General features: G+C 35.7%; 1 protein-coding gene across 1 annotated transcript in view; it reads left to right on the top strand.

The window, feature by feature from the left end:
- The window catches only part of GRM5 (glutamate metabotropic receptor 5), a 506772-nt gene that overhangs the window by 357014 nt on the left and 130278 nt on the right, over positions 1-19480 (top strand). The window contains 1 exon segment of the mRNA XM_040630952.1: positions 5682-5917. Coding sequence (XP_040486886.1) covers positions 5682-5917 — 236 coding nt within the window.

The raw sequence follows: 19480 nt of genomic DNA, 5'->3' as shown, positions 1-19480 counted from the left end.
ACAGACTCCAACTTGTATTGAATTTTTTTTTCACCCCAGACCTGTTGTCTTCCTCTACTTTACATTTAGGATGTGGAGCTGCATTTTCATCACAATAGCATTGATGTCTGCCATAAACCATAAAATTCCCTCTTTACCCCTATTCTCCACACCTCTCTTCCTAGGGATTCTTAGAATTCCTTACAAATAAGACTCCTCAGGCCTGCTGCTACTGCTTTAATTCAGGCCTCCAATGGTTTCTGTGACCACTGCAGCACATTTTCTAACTTGACCCCCTGAACACTCATCTACCACCACTCTGATCTGTAACACTGCTCCATAGTTCATCCGCATCTCATCGTCTCCTCATTTCATTTCTCACCTTAAAAGCCACCACTGGCTCCCTGTTGCCTGAATGAAAAAGTCCAAGCCCTTGGGATGACACAAAAGACCATTCACAACTGGACTTCCTCTGCTTGCTTCTCATTGGTTCACTGTCCTGGGTGATCCACGTAGCTGTGATGCTTCACAGCCACTACTTCCTGATTCCCAAATACCTTCTCCCTATCTAGAAAATAACATGTCAAAATACTGTTATCACTCCATTATCCACACTTTTCAGTTTAAAACTGATCTTCCAGGGTGCCTCGGTGGCTTACTTGGTTAAGCTCCAGTCTCTAGGTTTCATCTCAGGTCATGACCTCAGGGTCCTGATATGGAGCTGAGTGGAGCTCCAAGATCAGTGGGGAGTCTGCTTGGGATTCTCTCCCTTTCCCTCTGCCTCTATAAAACATAAATAAATATTTTTTTTAAAAATAAAACAGGGGCCGCCTGGGTAGCTCAATTGGTTAAGCATGTGATCTTGATTTTGTCTCAGGATAGTGAAATGAAGTACAACATCTGGCTCTGTGCTGAGCGTGGAGCCTGCTGAAGGTTCTCTCTCCCTCTCCCTTCGCCCCTCCCCCACACTCACTCTCTCTCTCAAATAAATAAATGTTTCCTTTTATAAATAAATAAATAAATAATTTAAAAACTGATCTTCCTTTCATTGCATTTGTTTCACACCTGCAACAATATTTGTATGAGGTCATTTATTTATGTTTCTGTCCTTCTCTCTCATTCCTCTACTAGTCTGTGAGTCTTGCAATGTAGTGTCTAAAACCTATTTAACTAGTTTTTCTCAGTCTCAATATAATTTCAATATATAATAAATAAGGTTAAGTGAATTTTTCTTCACAACATTAATTGATCCCCTGTGTGGAAAAAATCATACACACCTGTCCCATTTAGGTTGGTCTTGGCCATATGACTTGCTTTCATCAATGAAATATGAGCAGAAGTGACCTGTGCTGCTTGTGAGTAGACTACTTCAGAACCATTGCATGTTTTTTCCTTCTACAAGATTGGCATGTCCCAGAAGGAAACTGTTCTTTCAGACTGTCTCAGAATGAAGGCAACATGGAGCAGTTATAGACCATCTGCAGTGAATCTAAAGGCTGAGCAAGAAATAAACGTTTGTACTAAACCACTGGGGTATTGGAACTGTCTATTGCCACAAAATAATTTAGTCTAAGGTAGGTAGATATTTAATAAATGTTGATGAAAATAAGAAAAGCTATAGAGATATGGAAGATGAATTACAGGTAGAGAATTCCAGAGTCAATTTTGTTAAACAACAACCTTCTGTTGAAAACAGATAAAAATTAAATTTCCATGAATTGCTAATTAGGAGAAATAGTGGGAATTGAGGGCTGAGAAGAGAAAGGAGGAAGTATAGATAATAGAGTAGGAATATATATCTTGGTAATGCAATTTGGAAAGAAAATGAAAATAAATTCTTGCAGGATGAGCGTGTCCTTAAGATGTCTTCAGGGAGAATTTAAAGACTCTAAGGTATCTACTGAAGAGGTGTTTTGAGAATGGGTACATATTAAAGATTCCTCCTTTAGTTGAGTCAACCTAAGTAAGCTAAAAATGTCCAAGTCACTCAGTTTCTATAGTCAAAGAAAAGCTAGAGGCTTGACTAATAAAATACTTAAATTAAGAATATTATATGTACACTTAACTACTGCTATTCACAGTAGTTACGTTCCATAAACATGCACCAAATATTGAATTAGTGAAGAGTGAGTACAGGTTTAAATTGCTGTAGGCCTCTACTCACAACATTTCCATCAACTAGGCAGTACATAACCTTGCTTTATACATGTTCCTGTCTAAAGATACCTTATTTAATATATATTGTTGATTCATTAATATTGAACTCACAACAAATAGCACTTTACTCATGCATGAATGCAGCTGATTTTAAAAATGCATTTTCTATGTAGGGACTATCACAGACTTCTTGCACTTGGGAACTCTAGGTAACACATCAGCACTATGCTGGGAGGTTATTTTAAACAGTGAAATCAACAGTGAAACCAACAACAACAAAAAAACATGAAAATACAAAAAGCCTGATACTAAATAGATCATGAAAAGAACACTTGCTTATAATGTGAAAGCTAAAACAAGAAAGCAGAGGAGCATGTTTTTCAGTCTCAGCTGGAAATGTGCACATCAGGAGACTCAAAATTTTGTGTGCAAGTGCATGTGTGCAAGTGACACAAAAATGCCCTGAGTATTGATTTGGGGGTTGCAAATAAATTTTAGCAAGTCAATGAATTTGCACACAGGATCTACAAATAATGAGGATTGACTGTATATCAAGGAATTGGAAGGAAAATAATGAAATGGATTATGGGGAGATGGGTAAAATGCTCACCAGTGAGAAGAGAAATTAGATAAATGGATGGATGGATGGATGGATGGATGGATGGATAGATGGATGGACATAGATAGATTGATAGATACTAAATCTAGAGAGGTGCTTTAAATATGGTGTATTTTTAGTTTCTTTCCTTGTCTTCCTCCCTACTCTATTCCTTATTTGGTAAAATAGATGTCACCCAGAAGTATTTAGGTAGTACTTGACAGTCTAATCTATCAATGTAATGTAAAGCATTAGATTGTAGAAAAGTAAGCTCAAGTTTTTCTTGGCATTTCATTTTGCTTTTGGATTTATTATTTCTTACTTAGAGATACCCTATCATCTTAACACAAATCTTAAAAGCACATTTTGATGAAAATGTTAATATTTAATGACCTATTTAATAACCTAAAGTCAATATGATACCATCTAACTTAGCCAGCATGGAATGAAGGTTCTTGAAACTTACATAGCAGATATTCCTCAGTCAGTTTAAATAGAATAACCCTGTTTTGTCAAGTAGATATTGGAATTTTCTGTTTACATACAAACTCCATTACAATTTTTACTTTGCTGTTGAATGGGAACATCTGGAGCTGAACTGTTTTAAATTCACAACTCTAATTTATAGACTAATAATAAAACATCTTTTGCTAGATTCTTAAATATGGAGAAGAGATTTATACCAAAAAAAAAAAAAAGCTAAAGAACATGATGAGAATTGAGTCAACACACTCCAGCATGGATACTTTTTTTATGGAAATATTTCCTACCAAAAAGTTTATCAAGACAAGCTTTTTACAAACCCCATTAAATTCAATGAATGAATTGTGAAGGGTAAATTGGACCCATTATAATCTTACATTTCTTATGTAATATTCATAATCATAGTGTTACATAAGAGCGAGCTAGCATTAACAAAAGGAGCAATTTAAATTCCCACTTCTTGGAGAATGGGGCTCTGCTTGACAAACAGCCCTTCCTGCCCCGTTTGCAGCACGCCCCTGCATCTCCTCCAGCGCCAATGAGACCCACACTCTCGTACCAGTGATATAATAAACCCTCCACAACAGAGGGAGAAAATGAGGCAAACAAGCCCACATCATTTCAACTTGTCAGCTTTAAATAAAATCTTCTGTAGCTGAAAATGAGAAATTTGAGGGAAGAGAATGTGTGAAGTAACCAAATTCAACACTGGGACAAAACATATTGCATGACTTATTAGTTTTTTTCCTGATCTGCCACAAAACTTTTTGAAATTTCCCCATAATTTTTAACGAAATCTCTTTTGTCAGCAATGACTTAGAAGAAGAAATGGTTCATTTGTTTGTTTATTTTTTGTTCTCTTCCACCCACTGATGCCTTAGGAAACAATCTCAAGTTATGGCAAGCCCCTATGATATCTTCATGAGTAATCTGTGACCTTTGGAGAAACTCTCATTATCAGTTTTTAAGTCAGAGTTGCCATAGCAGAGCATGCTAGAAAAAAAGTACATTTTTTAAAATACTTATTTTAATTAATTACTTATATAATACCTTCCCCAGCACTGATCTTACATGCAAAATATTGGAGCATGCTCTCCACCTACAAAAAAAATTAAAAAGACAAAAATGCATTTGAAGGAAGTTAAAAAGAAATTCACATTCTCACAAATATATCTAATATGGATGAAATAAACAATAATTGTAAATGTAAATACTTTCTCTCCCTGTTTCCTCAGTGCCCACCCTCCCCCTCCCCCACTGATTACCTCCAAACACTTCCTGCTTTGCCTTCAGGAGGCTCTATTCTGTTTTTCCCCTCAGCTCTCTCCAAACCTGATCTCTTCCCACTCTGTTAATTCTTCTCACTGTTAAAATGTCCCATGACTTTCTTTATCTTTCCTGAAAGAGCACTTGCCTGTCTTCAAAGGAAAAACAGCACACTGGGTCCCAGCAGATACTTAGCACAATTCGTGCATCTTCCAGTGAGAGAGAGAATAGTAAAGTCAGTTATCTTTGTCCTGAATGACCCGAGGTGTGCCCAAATGTGATATAAACATCGTTTTATGTCTTTTATTTCCTATGTTGTGTCTCACATATTTTCCAAATAAGCTTAGAATACTTTCCGCTTATTCTTTTATACTCTTATACCATTGTAACACAAACTCTCTGATTTCAAATTCTTATTTTAAAATGCCTAGGTTACTTTGTGTAATCAGTGCATAGAATGATGGTAATGTTGAAGTGCATGATCTCTGTCACCATCCTTGATGGCTCATTGTTAAGAAGTTTTTTAACCTGTCTAATGCAAAACAGGATTTCATATGTCCATTTTAAATATACTAAAGAAGTGTCATGTGACAGGAAAGAATATGTGGATTGTGGATTATGGGATTTTGGTTGGAAGTGCTGAAGAATCTATATTTAAGAGAATGACCATAATCAGCATTTTTTTAACCTCCTTATAATTTACTTGTAAAATGAGGGGAAAAAATGAATATCATGTCATAGGAGGGTTAAATTAATATTAGGTGTGTTTTAGAAATATTTTCATTTTTACTTTATGACCGCTATAATAATTATTGTAAAGGAACAGAATGAGTTTAATGTCAACCTGACCTAGCTACTAAACATTCAGTAAATAGTATGAATGGTGATATCATGCAATTTCCATGCATATACTGGTTTTACCACCAGTAAAATTCTGCCAAAAGCATTAGGTTATTCTCCAGAGTTTGAGGTTAATGAGACTGGTGCCTTCTAGCCCTCTTAAACCCAAAGTTCCCGTGGTGTTTTATACTCTTTATTCTGAGCTTCTTTCTTAAAAATCCATGTAGGTAAAATGTAGGACACTGGTGTGGCCTGAGTAGCCATTCAGTGACTGACATTTTCAAAAGGAAAGCAAATATGTAATCAGTTGCTTAGAAGGTATCTGTTCTGAACTGAGCTGGGTTTTGTCTTCCCACAGTGACGGCTGGGCTGATAGGTACGATGTGACAGATGGGTATCAGCGAGAAGCTGTTGGTGGAATCACAATCAAGCTCCAATCTCCTGATGTCAAATGGTTTGATGATTATTATCTGAAGCTCCGGCCGGAAACAAACCTTCGCAACCCTTGGTTTCAAGAATTTTGGCAGCATCGTTTCCAGTGCCGGCTAGAAGGCTTTGCACAGGAGAACAGCAAATACAACAAGACCTGCAATAGTAAGCAGATTCTTTGTTTCACTTAGAGTGGATATAAGACTAAGGGTCCAGGTTAAGTAAACCGTGTCAGGGGGATAGTGGCTGCAATCTGTTAGAGAAGAGGACTCTTACAGAAACAGAGTGGGTATTGCTACTTACAGTGATAAACGGACTTCATTCGAGCTAAGAAAAACATATCAGAGCAAATGTTTACTCCACAGAGATCTCAAACAATTTTATTATTTATATCATTTAAGAAATTGGCACTGTGCTAAGAGGATAATGTGGGCTCCAGAGAGGAACTGTTGTTGCCGGCCTTGAAGGCAAGAACTACATTCTGCTAGTTTTGATTGTCTTTAGCAGTTAGCACAGCGTTAAACACTTAGTAAGGATTTTATATATTCTGAAGAATGCGTCAGTGAATTTTAAAGGACAGAGCCAATCCCTGTTTTCATCAATAAACTATAACATAGCATCAGGGATTTGCTGTGTGTAGTTACTATGTTTCAGGAAACATAATCTGAGCAGAGCCATGCCTTCTCACATACCTATAAGGGCTCACATTGTCCCAACTGTTGCTCTGATTGTAAGGGCACCAAGGTGAGGAAAACTAGTTCTTTCCCTCAAGAGGTTTAGTGTCTAGAAGGAAGATAGTCATGCCAGCCAATGTTGCAATCCAATGTTGTGAGTGATATCATAAAAGTTAAACACAGGGTCTTGGTACTCTTATTTGTTGCACACTGAAAGGGAATCTCGACTCTAATAACTGAGGTAGGGCCAATATTGATCTATGTGTCAAAGCTTGCAAAAATTAAGGTTTGTTAAAAATGAAAGGGATTTGTCGAGGCTGCCTTATCCCCATATTGTGTAACAAGAACCCCATATGCATTTGCTTAGGAATAAAATGTTTGAATTGGTGGTATAGGTGCCTTCATCCACGATGCTGGAACACAACAGAGCACTGGGGCAGTGAGTTTGAAATCCTGGCCCACAAACCAATTCCAGTCCACAGAGAAGTTGTCCCATATCAGCACAAAAATGAGAATAATGGGAATGATATACAGAATTTTTCATAATGCACTTTCCTTCCCAGTTCATGTCCATCCTAGATTTTTTTGGTATCAGTTCATTCTTTTGTGAAATGAAGAAGAGAATAAATGGTGATATGTGATTGTTTTTAAATGTCAGTACTTGCTAAAATAAGAACTTGGCACCCTTATGTCAGTTCCTATTTGGGTAATAAGGGAGGGGAAGAATGCTGTAGTGTGGGATATTGTACTGGTCACCGAAGTCCAGAAATCACAGAAGGCTCATGGTGTAAGCCTCTGTTTGTTTCTCTCTCACTTCAGATACTGCTTGTCCAAAATCTTCAAATTTTTGTTCATTTCCTTCATTTTTATTTTTATTTTCAGGAAAAAAAAGTGTGAAAATACACAGCATTGTGACTGCTGTTACACAATTTCAATTCTTACAGCTAATTTCATATTTTTCACCATTCTATCCAGTTTCTGATGGACACAGACTTCTTTCCTCCCTTGAGATTTGGGAAGCGCTTCCTCTCTGGGTTCCAGTCCTATGATTGTGTACAGATTGCTATATGTAGCTACATTCAAGGACTTATAAAGGATAAACAATAGATCTGATCTCATCTTCATTCTCTTCTATCAAGGAGTTAGTGACAGTCCCTAACCAGTGTGGCTAAGGGAATTTTTCCAGCTGGTCTTCACCCTCTTTTGTACCAATGCTCTTTCTCTATGCCTTTTTGTCTGAAATGTCTTCTCCTTGAAATAGTTCTTTGTTTCTCTTTTTTTCCCCACTGTTGGAGATCTTATTTAGATGTAGTCTTGAAAAACTCTTTAATTGATTTCCATGGAATATTATTTCTATGGAAACTGTTCTGCCAAAGCCTCCCTTTCAACCTATTGCTATAGCTCTCTTTCACATGACTACCCTGATATGATTTCTCTGGTCAGAATTGGTTCCTTACTCTAGTACTAAAAAGCACTCTTTAGCCACTCTGCCACCTCTGGAATCTTATCTGACAACAGATGTCATTTTGTACATAAACATGGACACTTAATATGCAAAACCTCTGTTATTCTTCTCAATAAGGGAGGCACTGTGATTATCCTTATTTAAAAATAACAAAACCGAGATTTAGAGAGAAAAAATAACTTGCTCACAGTCACCTAACTATTAAACACTGGAACTTATACTTGGACTTAGGTTTGTCTAAAGTTTAACAAATATGGTATATTAAAGAGATAGAATATGATGGTTTTTAAAAATTGCCATCAAATTTGCATTATATAATAGTTAATATATAGGTCAAAGGTACAAAAAAGAAAAATCTTAAAATTATTTGTATATGATTATGAAATGCAGTAATGGATACCCAAATGTTCACTACTCTTTACTTTTGACCGTATTTTCTTATTTCCTCAAATGTCCTTTTTGTATCTTAATCCCCATCTTCAAAGAGGCCCCAGTAGTTTACTCGTATTTATAACACTACCAAACGTTACCAGTGTTTTCCGAAATATAATGTACTTAAGCCCTTTCATCAGGCAGTGTGCATAAGACAACCATTTTTGAGTTGGAGTGTTAAGAAGTATTAAGAGTTTGTAATTCATGCCAGTCAAGAAGCTTTACCTTACTCACTGTCTTCAGTACCTTAAACCTAACAGATAGCTCAATAAGAAAAATGGCTTGACACAAAAAACAGAAATACTCATAGCTGAATTACTGCTTATTTTTCTTAGGAGATTCTTGGAAGGCAAAGTATAAAAGTTAGGAGAGGTATCTAAATCTAGTAGTCCAGAATTAGCAGTAGCTTTATAGATAATATGTCTCATTCATATGAATTCTTTCAATGCCTGTTAGTTTTGCCTATTCTCTTATAATATATAAATAGAATCTTTCATTATTTGCTTTTTTGTGTCTGGCCTTTTCCCCTCAAAGTAATGTGGTAGAGTTTATCCTGTCATTGCATATATTAGTAGTTTATTGTGTTCTATTGCTGTGTCATGTCCCTTTGTATGGATTTACTGCCAGAATTTACCTATCATTTCTCCTATAGATGGACATATGGATTATTTACAGTTTAGGCATTAGAAATGAAGATTTTATGAACAAGTATGTACGTATCTCCTGGCAGACCTATATCCTAATTACTGTTACATGTATACCTAGTAATGGAATTGCTACATAATAGGCTCTGCATATGTTTAGCTTTAGTAAATGGTGCCAAGCAGTTTTCTAAAGTGATTGGACTAATTTTTACTTTCCCTGAAATGTATGAGAGTTCAAGTTGCTCTGCACTCTTATCAACATTTGATACTATCTTTTTTTTAATTTTAAATATTCTGTGAGTGTGTGTTTGTATCATATTGTGATTTTGATTGGCTTTCCATTATCTATTACCAAGTTAAGTTCTTTCTCATATGCTTATTGGAAATTTAGGCATCTTATTTTGTAAAGTGTTTGTTCAAGTCTTTTGGACATTTCTTTGAGTTGATTATCTTTTAACATCTATTTTAAAACTTCCTTGTATAATGAGTCCTTTGTTAGATATATGTATCGTTAAAATTGCCCAGTTAGACCATGGCTTATTACTAGTTTCTGTTTCTCTCATTAGTTATTTGTTTTCTATTTGTCCACTTGTTCTTTAATTCTTTATTCCTCTTTTACTGCCTTCTTGTGGATTCAGCAATATTTTTTATTATCTTATTCTATCACCTTTCTTAATATTTTTGTTTCATTTAGTTTTCAGTGGAAATTACTAAACAAATCTTTAATTTAATACAAACAAATTTAAGTTGGTTCTTGTTTGCATTAAAAAATCTTGCAAATATTTATATCTGTTTATCCCCCTTACACTATTTTTTGCTACTGCCATATAATTTATTTCTCTATGTATTATGTACACTACAAGGTTTACTAGAATTGCTGCTCTAAATGGTTAACAGTCATATCTACCCACTTCAGTGTTCTTCATTCCTTCTTGTACTTCCTTGTTTTCACCAGTGATATTTTTCAGCCTGAAGAATTTCTTTTACTATTTCTTGTAATATAGGTCTACTGCCAACAAATTTTATCAGCTTTTTTTCCCTAAGAATATCTATATTCCACCTTTATTTTTGAAAAATGTATTTGCCAAGTATAGCATTCTGTATTGCCAGGTCTTCTTCAGTTTTTTTTTTTTCCTTTGAAAACAGCATTCCATTTTGTTTCCAGAATTCCATGATTTCATTGAGAAGTTAGCCACCATTCTTAATGTTGTACCCTTGATGCAAATGTGCCTTTTTTCCTAGGCTTTTAAGGCTTTTTTAAAGTTTTTAGATAATGAAATTAGGTGTGATTTCCCAAAATATTTCATTCTTTGGGTTTCCAGAGCTTCTTAAACCTGTTGAAGAAAGACCCGTATCAGTTTTGAAAATTTCCCAGACATTATTTCCTGAAACATTCCTTCTGCCACATTTCTCTCTCTCTGCTCTTTCCTGTGCTCAAATACACCTATTAGATTATTTGACTATGTCATAAAGTGACTTTTTCTCTGGGCTTTCTTTCCTATCTTTTTTCTTTCTGTGCTTCAATTTGATTCTTTTCTATTATTCTGTCTTTGATTATACCAATCTTATTTCCACCTATGTCCAGTCGGCTATTAGCCAAAATAACAAGTTTTTAATTTCAGTTATGGTATTTTACAGCCCCAGAATGCCCATTTTCTTTCTTTTTATAGTCCTCAATTTTCTGTTGAAATATTCTTTCTCATCCACTTTTTTCAATCATTTATCCTATTTCCTTGAACATATTGATTATAGTTATTTTACAGTTCCCTTTTTCTAATTCTAACATCTGGATCTTCTGTCAGTCTTCTTCTATTGGCTTATTTTTCATATTGGTTACATTTTGTGCTTCTTGAAACATCTACCATATGTTTTCTTTTGTGCTAGACATTGAGTATAAAATACCATACAGATTGAATTTTATATTATTTTTCCCCTTGTGATGGTTTGCCTTTTCCAGATTCAAAGAAATTGAGGTAGGGTAAGTTATAACATAAGATAGAAGGAGACAACTTCTGGTTTAAAAATGTCTTTAAGGGATAACTGATGTGGAATTTCAGCTGAGAGTCTAGTGTATCCCATGCCCTGGCTGACTGACTCAGTCAGATTTTTACTATTTTTGAGCTTTGCTCTCCAGCCTCCTGTATCATACTGTTTCTAAATTTGGCATGCATTGTGAGGAAAGGACTAATTAAAGATTGAGCAGTTTCTATTCCTCAAGTGGGGTTTTTCTCTCAGATAGTATAAAACAACGAGACAGTTCAGTTTTCTTCTTCAAAACCTTGAGCCCCCGAGCAGCTCCCAGAACCAGCAAATGAATCACAATGGAAAATGGCTATCATGCACTTAGGGGTCCTGCCTTTTATGAATTGAGATACCAGATGATTTCAATATCCAAAAGTACTTCTGGTTTCTCGTTTTTCCAGAAGTGTCATGTACAACGTGGAGTTACACCTCTCCCTCACCCAGCCACACTTCATGTCCTTTCCCAGCACCTCAGAAGCTAACTTCATAGAGAAATAGCATCATCACAGATGTAATTAGTTAGTATGAGGACCCACTAAAGTAGGATGGGCTCTTAGTCACCCCAAAAGAGAAGTGACACAGAGAGAGACACACAGAAAGAATGGCAGGGGAAGACAGAGGCAGAAACTTGGGTGATACAATACAAGGACAAGGAATGCCAAAGATCAATGGCCATCTCTAGAGGCTAAGAAGAGGCAAGGAAGGATTCTTCCAAGAGTCTCAGAGGAAGCTTGGCCCTGTCGAAACCTTGATTTCTGACTTCCAGCCTCCAGAACCACAAGAGAATAAATTTCTGTTGTTTTAAGCCACCTAATTGTGGTACTTTGTTATGGCCACCCTAGTAAACTAATGTCCCTTCATTCAGACCAAACCAGATTGGCAGCCTGGTCCAGAACCTGCAGATGCCCTCAGACAAGAAAGCAGCGGGTGACACCTGCCCACTTTCATAGGTCTCCTCTCTGTTCATTCATTCTGTCTTTGTTGTGTCCATACATCTTCACTGCCTTTAATTTTTTTTAATTTTGCATTTATTTGGCCTATTAAAGTTATGCAGTAAAAGAATTTTCATTTGCTTTCTTCTCCATCCTACCTAACACCAAAGGCTTCTCCTTTTTTTTGTGTGTGTGTGTTCTTAATCGTCACTACCCCTGCAATCCCAATTTGGATATATAAGTGAACCCTGGAATTTTAATGTCCAAAATGCTTATACTTTTGTCAATTTTTGTTTTATTTTTAAGCATTTAAAAACTTAAATCAAAATATTACTAAAACCCTTCAGATTTTTAACTATGTGGTTTTGACAGAATCTAGGTTTATATACTATTAACAGTGAGCCCAATTTGGTAAGTTTTAGTTAAATTGCATAATTATGTTAGACTTGAATTATACAAAATGATTAATAATGATAATAAATTAAAAGTATGAAGAATATAGTTTAACTTTTCTAATTGTTTATTTAAGTAACCCAATAATAAAAGCTACTGAGAATTAAATTAAAACCATTTTCTAGTAACTGTATGCTATTCTATTTTTGAACCAATTTAAGGACCCATTTCCTTTACAGTTACACTGTCACCCACGGACATTCATTTACTGTCTCCTTTCTCTGATTTCCCCTGTCACTTCCAGTACGTTCCAGAGGTGTCATTTATGACATTAACACACAAGCATTCTTACCTGGATGTCCTGAGGGCACCTCAAACTTACATACCTAAAACTCACCTCATTATAACTTTTGCAACTACAGCCCCAAACTTTGAGTTCCTCCTTTTAGCATCTCCAACTTAAGTAAATGATACACCCATCTATCCTGTATCCCAAGATGTAGGGATAAGGGGTCCTCTCCTATTCCCCTTCTAGCATCCTCTCAGCCAACTGATGACCAAATACTGTTAATTCTACTGTTTGAACATTTCCCACATCTGTTCTCTGTTCTTCATTGCTGGTTGAATTCAAATCTTTATCCCATGCTGTGGTTTGGTTCTTCAGGATCTCTCACCTCACATATTAGAATAATCTTCCTATTTAATCTTCTTATTGACACCAGCTTCTCCCTCCTCCATTTTATGCTGACAATTAGCACTGAAAGAGTCCATCTAAGGAATTAATTTCATCCTTATTACTCCCATTTTTAATCTTCCATGGTTCTCCGGTGTTAATAAAAAAGAAACCCACCTCTTTGCCCCCTGTCAAAACTCTTCAAATTCGCCATATATTTTTTCAAATCTCATCTTCTATCCCTTAAGCCCAAGAAGTCTATGCTCTAAGCACTTCACTGAGTGTGTTAGTCCACTTTAGAATGGCATGCCTACTTAAGTCCCTGAAATTTTGCACATATACTTTTGCTCAGTGAAAGACCTACCTCAAGATATTTGTCAATTCCACTGAGCTTGTATTCTCATGGTTTCGGGTAACTTCAGTTTCCTGTTCTCAAAGAAACTCCACTTTTCCTCAGGTCACTTCCTGTGCCTTTTGTCTTCTTTTTGTCACATACCAATCCAGATATTGAGCATAGATCCTCCATTCCCTTTATTTTTATGCCACCAAGTAACTACTCACACAGGCATTTCTGCATACGCCAAACTACTATCAATAAAATGAAGATGAGAAAAATGGGTTCAGAACACCATAAAAGTTCTTTGGTCAGGAGGGCATTTCTGGGGCTCTAGTGATGTGCTATTTCTTGAGCCAGTGATGATCACTAGATGTGTTTCTTTTGAAAAAAAAAATAACATATAGTTATGATTTTTTCACTTCTGTGTTCATGTTCTAATGAGTTTACCTTAACTATCCCACTTCCAAATAAAAGTCCTATAGCCACTATATCCAGTCTAAAATTCCTTCTAGTCCAAATTTCTCACAATACTCTCCCCCCCACACACACACACACTCCGACCAGATTTCTGCAAGTATGTTGCTCGATTCCTCTCCTTTCCTTTCTCTATAACACTTGCCCCCTTTCCTCTCTATATTTTTATATGCCACAGTAAATATCTCTCCATTTCATAGGTAGAGCTGTTCAACTGTTTCTTTGTTTTCTTGTATCCTTCAAAATTCTACCCTTGGAGAAGGGTTGCTCACCTTTTGAGTGCAAAGCTGCTGCTGAAGTTACATTGCCAAACAGAAAGCCATTTACTCCAGAGAAAACATGATGCCATTCTCAGAGGAGATAAAGCAGCTGCAGCAATATAATTTTTTCCACTGTATTACACTAATGTATAAATAGATTTTTCACATTGTTACACCAGTATGTAAACATTTTATGTCCATCTGTCTCCATTAAATTAGAAATTTCTCAAAGAGAGGAACTGTCTTACTCATCTGTGTTTTCCAAATTCCAAGCGTGATGCCTCATGTAGAGCAAGTATATGATAAATATTGTTAAATGAATATGACTTCATTTCTCTTAGACCCAAGTAGTGTTACAATGGCTAGAAGACCTAGAACAGTGGTTCCCAATCTGTGGGCTGCAGGTCTCAAGGTCACTGTTGATTTGTTGCCTGAATCTAGAATTTTTATGTGGTTCAGCATTATCAGTGAACTGAACTGTGCCTTGCATATCCTGTGTGAACATGTGTGTGTTTATATACACAAGTACCTTATTTTTGTGCACAAGCTGTTGCAGTTAACAAATTACAAATTAATTTTAAATTGCTCAAATCTTGGTAGCTTATTGCCATTATGTGTTTTCTATATAAAAGATACTAACAGTACAAATGGCATTCATGGAATGTGTGGAATTTTTTGACATTAAAAGCATTCTCTGTATTCAAAAAGGTTAATTTCACTAGCTTGGTGGTAGCTCTTTTCCATTTTTGGTACAGCAAGTTTCCAGCCAGAGGTGTCCACGTTTTCTCTGATGAATATGTGTCGGAAATATTTGAGGTAGGTTAGTTAAAGAATACTTCCTTATGCATCAGAAACGTTTTTCTGCCATCTTGTTTGCTTCAGTTAAGCGGCTGACTCTTGATTTATGCTCAGTTCATGATCTCAAGGTCCTTGGATGGAGTCCCTCATTGGGCTCCATGCTTACCAAGGGGTCTGCTTGAGGATCCTCTCTCTCTCCCTCTCCCTCTTCCCCTCCCCTGCTGTGTGCACTCACTCTCTCTCAATATCTCTCTTTCTAATAAACAAATAAATAAATAATTTTAAGAGAAGGAGAGAGAGAGAGACAGAAAGAGAGAGGGGGGAGGAGAGGGAGAGACAGAATCTTAAGCAGGCTCTACACCCACTGTGGATCTCACAACCCTGAGCTCATGACCTGAGCGAAAATCAAGAGTCATACACCTAACTGACTGAGCCACTCAGGTGCCCCAATAAGTAAATCTTAAGAGAAAAACCCCACTTGTTAGTGGTTTAGACATTGCCCAAAATACTTCAGCATCTCTGTCTGAAAACATGACTGGAAAACTCAGAACAGTACATTGAGAGGAAATACTTGTTTAGGTAGGAGGAGCTGAACTCTAGTAAAAGCATCACAAGGGCCAAATTAATGAAGTGCCATAGCTAACCCCAGATTAAAGATTTCTCATCCTTGCATTAATCTAACATTAATATCTCCAAGATAGCATTTGGAAAGAAAACTAATCCAATGTGAAAAAAGGATTCCATGGTTCATACATTGGGTTATTACATTCTTTATCCATTTTTCTAGAGATTCATAATATATATCCACATGTTGGAAAAGGACAAACCCCATTGTAAAAAAAATTTAAATAACTTGCTTTAATTCCGCATCTCCTTTGTTGTTGTTTTGTTTTACTATGAACTCATCTTATATGACATTTATTATCACCATACTTCAGAAAAGACTACAGTAGGACAATTTAATAACCATACAGTAAAAAAGAAATTTGATCACATTATCGTAGTGTATGTGATGAAATCTGCTAAGCAGAAGCCCATTTCTGTCTTTATATCAGCCAAAGAATTAAGTTAATTAGAATTTGATGTGTCAGTTTTGGCTTCATACAATTCTTGGATTTGTTACATTTTGATACTTTTCATTGCCAAGAGGGAAAAATTTCACCATCTTGGACTCTACTTTAACGAAATGGAACATAGAGCTACATCAAGGCCCCAGATATTAACATATCAAAGTTTTAAGAAACATAATCTGTCATATTTCTTATTTGAATTCCAGAGTTTAAGAAATTATTAAGAGTAATTATTCATCCAAGTAAGTGTCAGTGTATGTAATTCTTCATGATGAATAGCTAACATCAGAAAGTACTCAAAGAGATCCCCAGAAGAAAACCCTTGCATTAGAAACTACATTTCAAACTCTTAAGACACTGGAAATGGAATGCACGATGTATTAAAGAAATTTAAGATAAACCAGAGAGAGACCAGACAAGCTTGCTGAATCAGTCACTTAAGGCATACAGGTGCACTGTAAAAAGCATTAGATTTACACCCAGAAGATTTATATTAAAAAACTCAACCTATACCCACTATTAGGTGTCTCTGAATCTCCGTTTTCTCATGTGTGAGATGAGATGAGTATTAAAACTGATACCTAACTGACAGAGGACTCTAGTGAGGCTTAGGTATGATGATGTATGGGAAGACCTGAAGATGTGATGGGAAAGTGCCTGCTTCTAGGAAAGATGAAGTACTAGAGACTGGAATTACTCCCCTTCTTAAAATAGCAACAAAAACAAAATAAGACAAAATATATAAAACAAGAGGTTTCAAGACATTGGTTATCAAGTGATGAAGGACAGTTATTCTTAAGAAATAGGAAATAAATGTGGTGAATCCTCTGAGTTAAGAAGATGGAATTGTGATTTCAGAGGAACCAAGGAAGCTAGAGTTCTCAAGGCAAGGAACAAAAGAGAGGTGAAGGAAGTGAGAACTCTGGCCATTGGCAGAGGCTCCCTCTAGAGTATAGAGCTGAGTATTGATCACTGCATGCATATGAGGATAATACTTCAGACCTGGGAAAGAACCCCCATAGGATTAGAGAGAATAGTATGATACCTATATGGGACAAGGAACAGTGTCTGTTCACAGCTGTCTGACTAGAAAAATTTACAGTTCGGAAGGCTAAAACAATATTCAGAGGAAATTTTACAGCATTAACTTGCTACATCAGAAAAGAAAAATATCTCGAGTCGATGACCAGAGATCTACCTTAAGAAATCTGGAAAAGAAGAGCAAATTAAACTCAAAGTAAGTAGAAGAAAGGAAGTAATAGATCAGAGTGAAAAATCAATGTGATACAAACCAGAAATACAATAGAGAAAACCAATGAAACTAAAGCCTGGTTCTTTCAAAAGTTCAATACAATTGAAAAAACAGATTGGTCAGGAAAATAAAGAAAAACAAATTACAAATATCAGGAATGAGAGACATAGAGCATCCCTCCAGAGTCAACAAATATGAAAAGAAAAATAAGGAAACATTTATTAAAACAATTCTATCCAATAAATTAGTCAACTTAGATAAAATGGAAAAATTCCTTGGAATGCATAAACTACCAAAGATCACTGAAGAATAGACAACCTGAGTAGTCCTATATCTATTATAGAAATTAAATTTGTAGTTAAAAATTTTCCCACAAAGAAAAATACAGACCAGATGTTTTCACTGGTGAATCGCTACTAAATATTTAAGGAAGAACTCATAGAAATTCTAACATAAACTCTACCAGAAAATTAAGGCAGAAATAATTACCAATTCAATCAATGTGGCCAACATTACCCTGTTATAAAATCAGACCAAGATATCACAAGAAAAGAACTATATACCTCAAAATCATTGGTATAAATATTCTAAAGAAAATTTTAGCAAATTATATCCAACTAGATGTAAAAAATATAGTATATCATGACAAAGTAAGATTTATCCTAAAATGTAAGGCTGATTTAATATTCAAAAATTGGTCAGTGTAATTTATTGTATTAAAAACCTACAAAAGGGTTAAATGCCAAAACCTAATATTAATTTATGATAAAATTCTCAGCAGCCTAGTAAAATTTCCCCATATGATCAGGCAATAAGGAGTTTGGCTCTTACCACCAGTTTCTAGTCAATGAAACTAGACTATAGCAACTAAAGAAATAAAAATCTCCAGATGAAATGATGAAGTTAAACTGTCTTTATTAACATAATCATCTACTAGAAAATCCAGGGGAATCTTCAAAAAGTTCTAGTGAATTTACAAAGTTTGTAGTATACACGATTAATGTGCAAAAATCTGTTGTATTTCTTGGGTGTACAACTGTATGGTCAACTAATCTTTGATAAAGCAGGAAAGAATATCCAGTGGGAAAAAGACAGTCTCTTCAACAAATGGTGTTAGGAAAACTGGACAGCAAAATGCAGATGAATAAAATTGGACCACTTTCTTACACCCTAGACAAAAATAAATTCAAAATGGATGAAAGACCTAAATGTGAGATCTGAAACCATAAAAATCCTACGATAGAACACAGGCAGTAACCTCTTTGACGTCGGCCATAGCAACATTTTCCTAGATATGTCTCCTGAGGCAAGGGAAACAAAAGAAAATTAGACTATTGGGACTTCATCAAAATGAAAAGCTTCTGCACAGCGAAGGAAACAATCAACAAAACTAAAAGGCAACCTTCAGAATGGGAGAAGATATTTACAAATTACATATCTGACAAACGGTTGGTATCCAAAATCTATAAAGAACATATCAAACTCAACACCCAAAAACCAAATAATCCAGTTAAGAAATGGGCAGAAGACATGAATAGACATTTTTTTCCAAAGAAGACATCCAGATGACTAACAGATGCATGAAAAGATGCTCAACATCACTCATCATCAGGGAAATACAAATCAAACCCACAATGAAATATGACCTCACACCTGTCAGAATGGCTAAAATTAACAACAGAGGAAACAACAGATGTTGGAGAGGATGTGGAGAAAGGGGAACCCTCTTAAACAGTTGGTGGAAGTACAAACTTGTGCAGCCACTCTGGAGAACAGTATGGAGGTTCTTCAAAAAGTTGAAAATAGAACTACCCTGTGACACAGCAATTGTACTACTAGGTGTTTATCCATAGGATACAAAAATACTGATTCAAAAGGTTGCATATGCCCCAATGGTTATAGCAGCATTATCAACAATGGCCAAATTATGGAAAGAGCCCAGATGTCCATCAACTGACTAATGGATAAAGAAGATGGGGGATATATATATATATATATATATATATATATATATATATATATATACTATAGAATATTACTCAGCCATCAAAAAGAATGAAGTCTTGCCATTTGTAATGATGTGGATGGAACTAGAATTATTATGCTAAGCGAAATAAGTCAGAGAAAGACAAATAACATATGATTTCACTTATATGTGGAATTTCAGAAACAGAACAGATGAACATAAGGGAAAGGGGAAAAAAGAGAGGGAAACAAACCATAAGGGACTCTTAACTATAGAGAACAAACCGCAGATTGCTGGAGGTGGGGAGCTTGGCAGGAGGATGCACTAAACGGGTGA

Source organism: Ursus maritimus, unplaced genomic scaffold (assembly GCF_017311325.1).
Source record: "Ursus maritimus isolate PB19 unplaced genomic scaffold, ASM1731132v1 scaffold_16, whole genome shotgun sequence".
In the NCBI taxonomy this organism is placed as follows: Eukaryota; Metazoa; Chordata; class Mammalia; order Carnivora; family Ursidae; genus Ursus; species Ursus maritimus.
The sequence above is the reverse complement of the archived record's forward strand: the minus strand, read 5'-3'. Positions and strand labels throughout refer to the sequence as shown.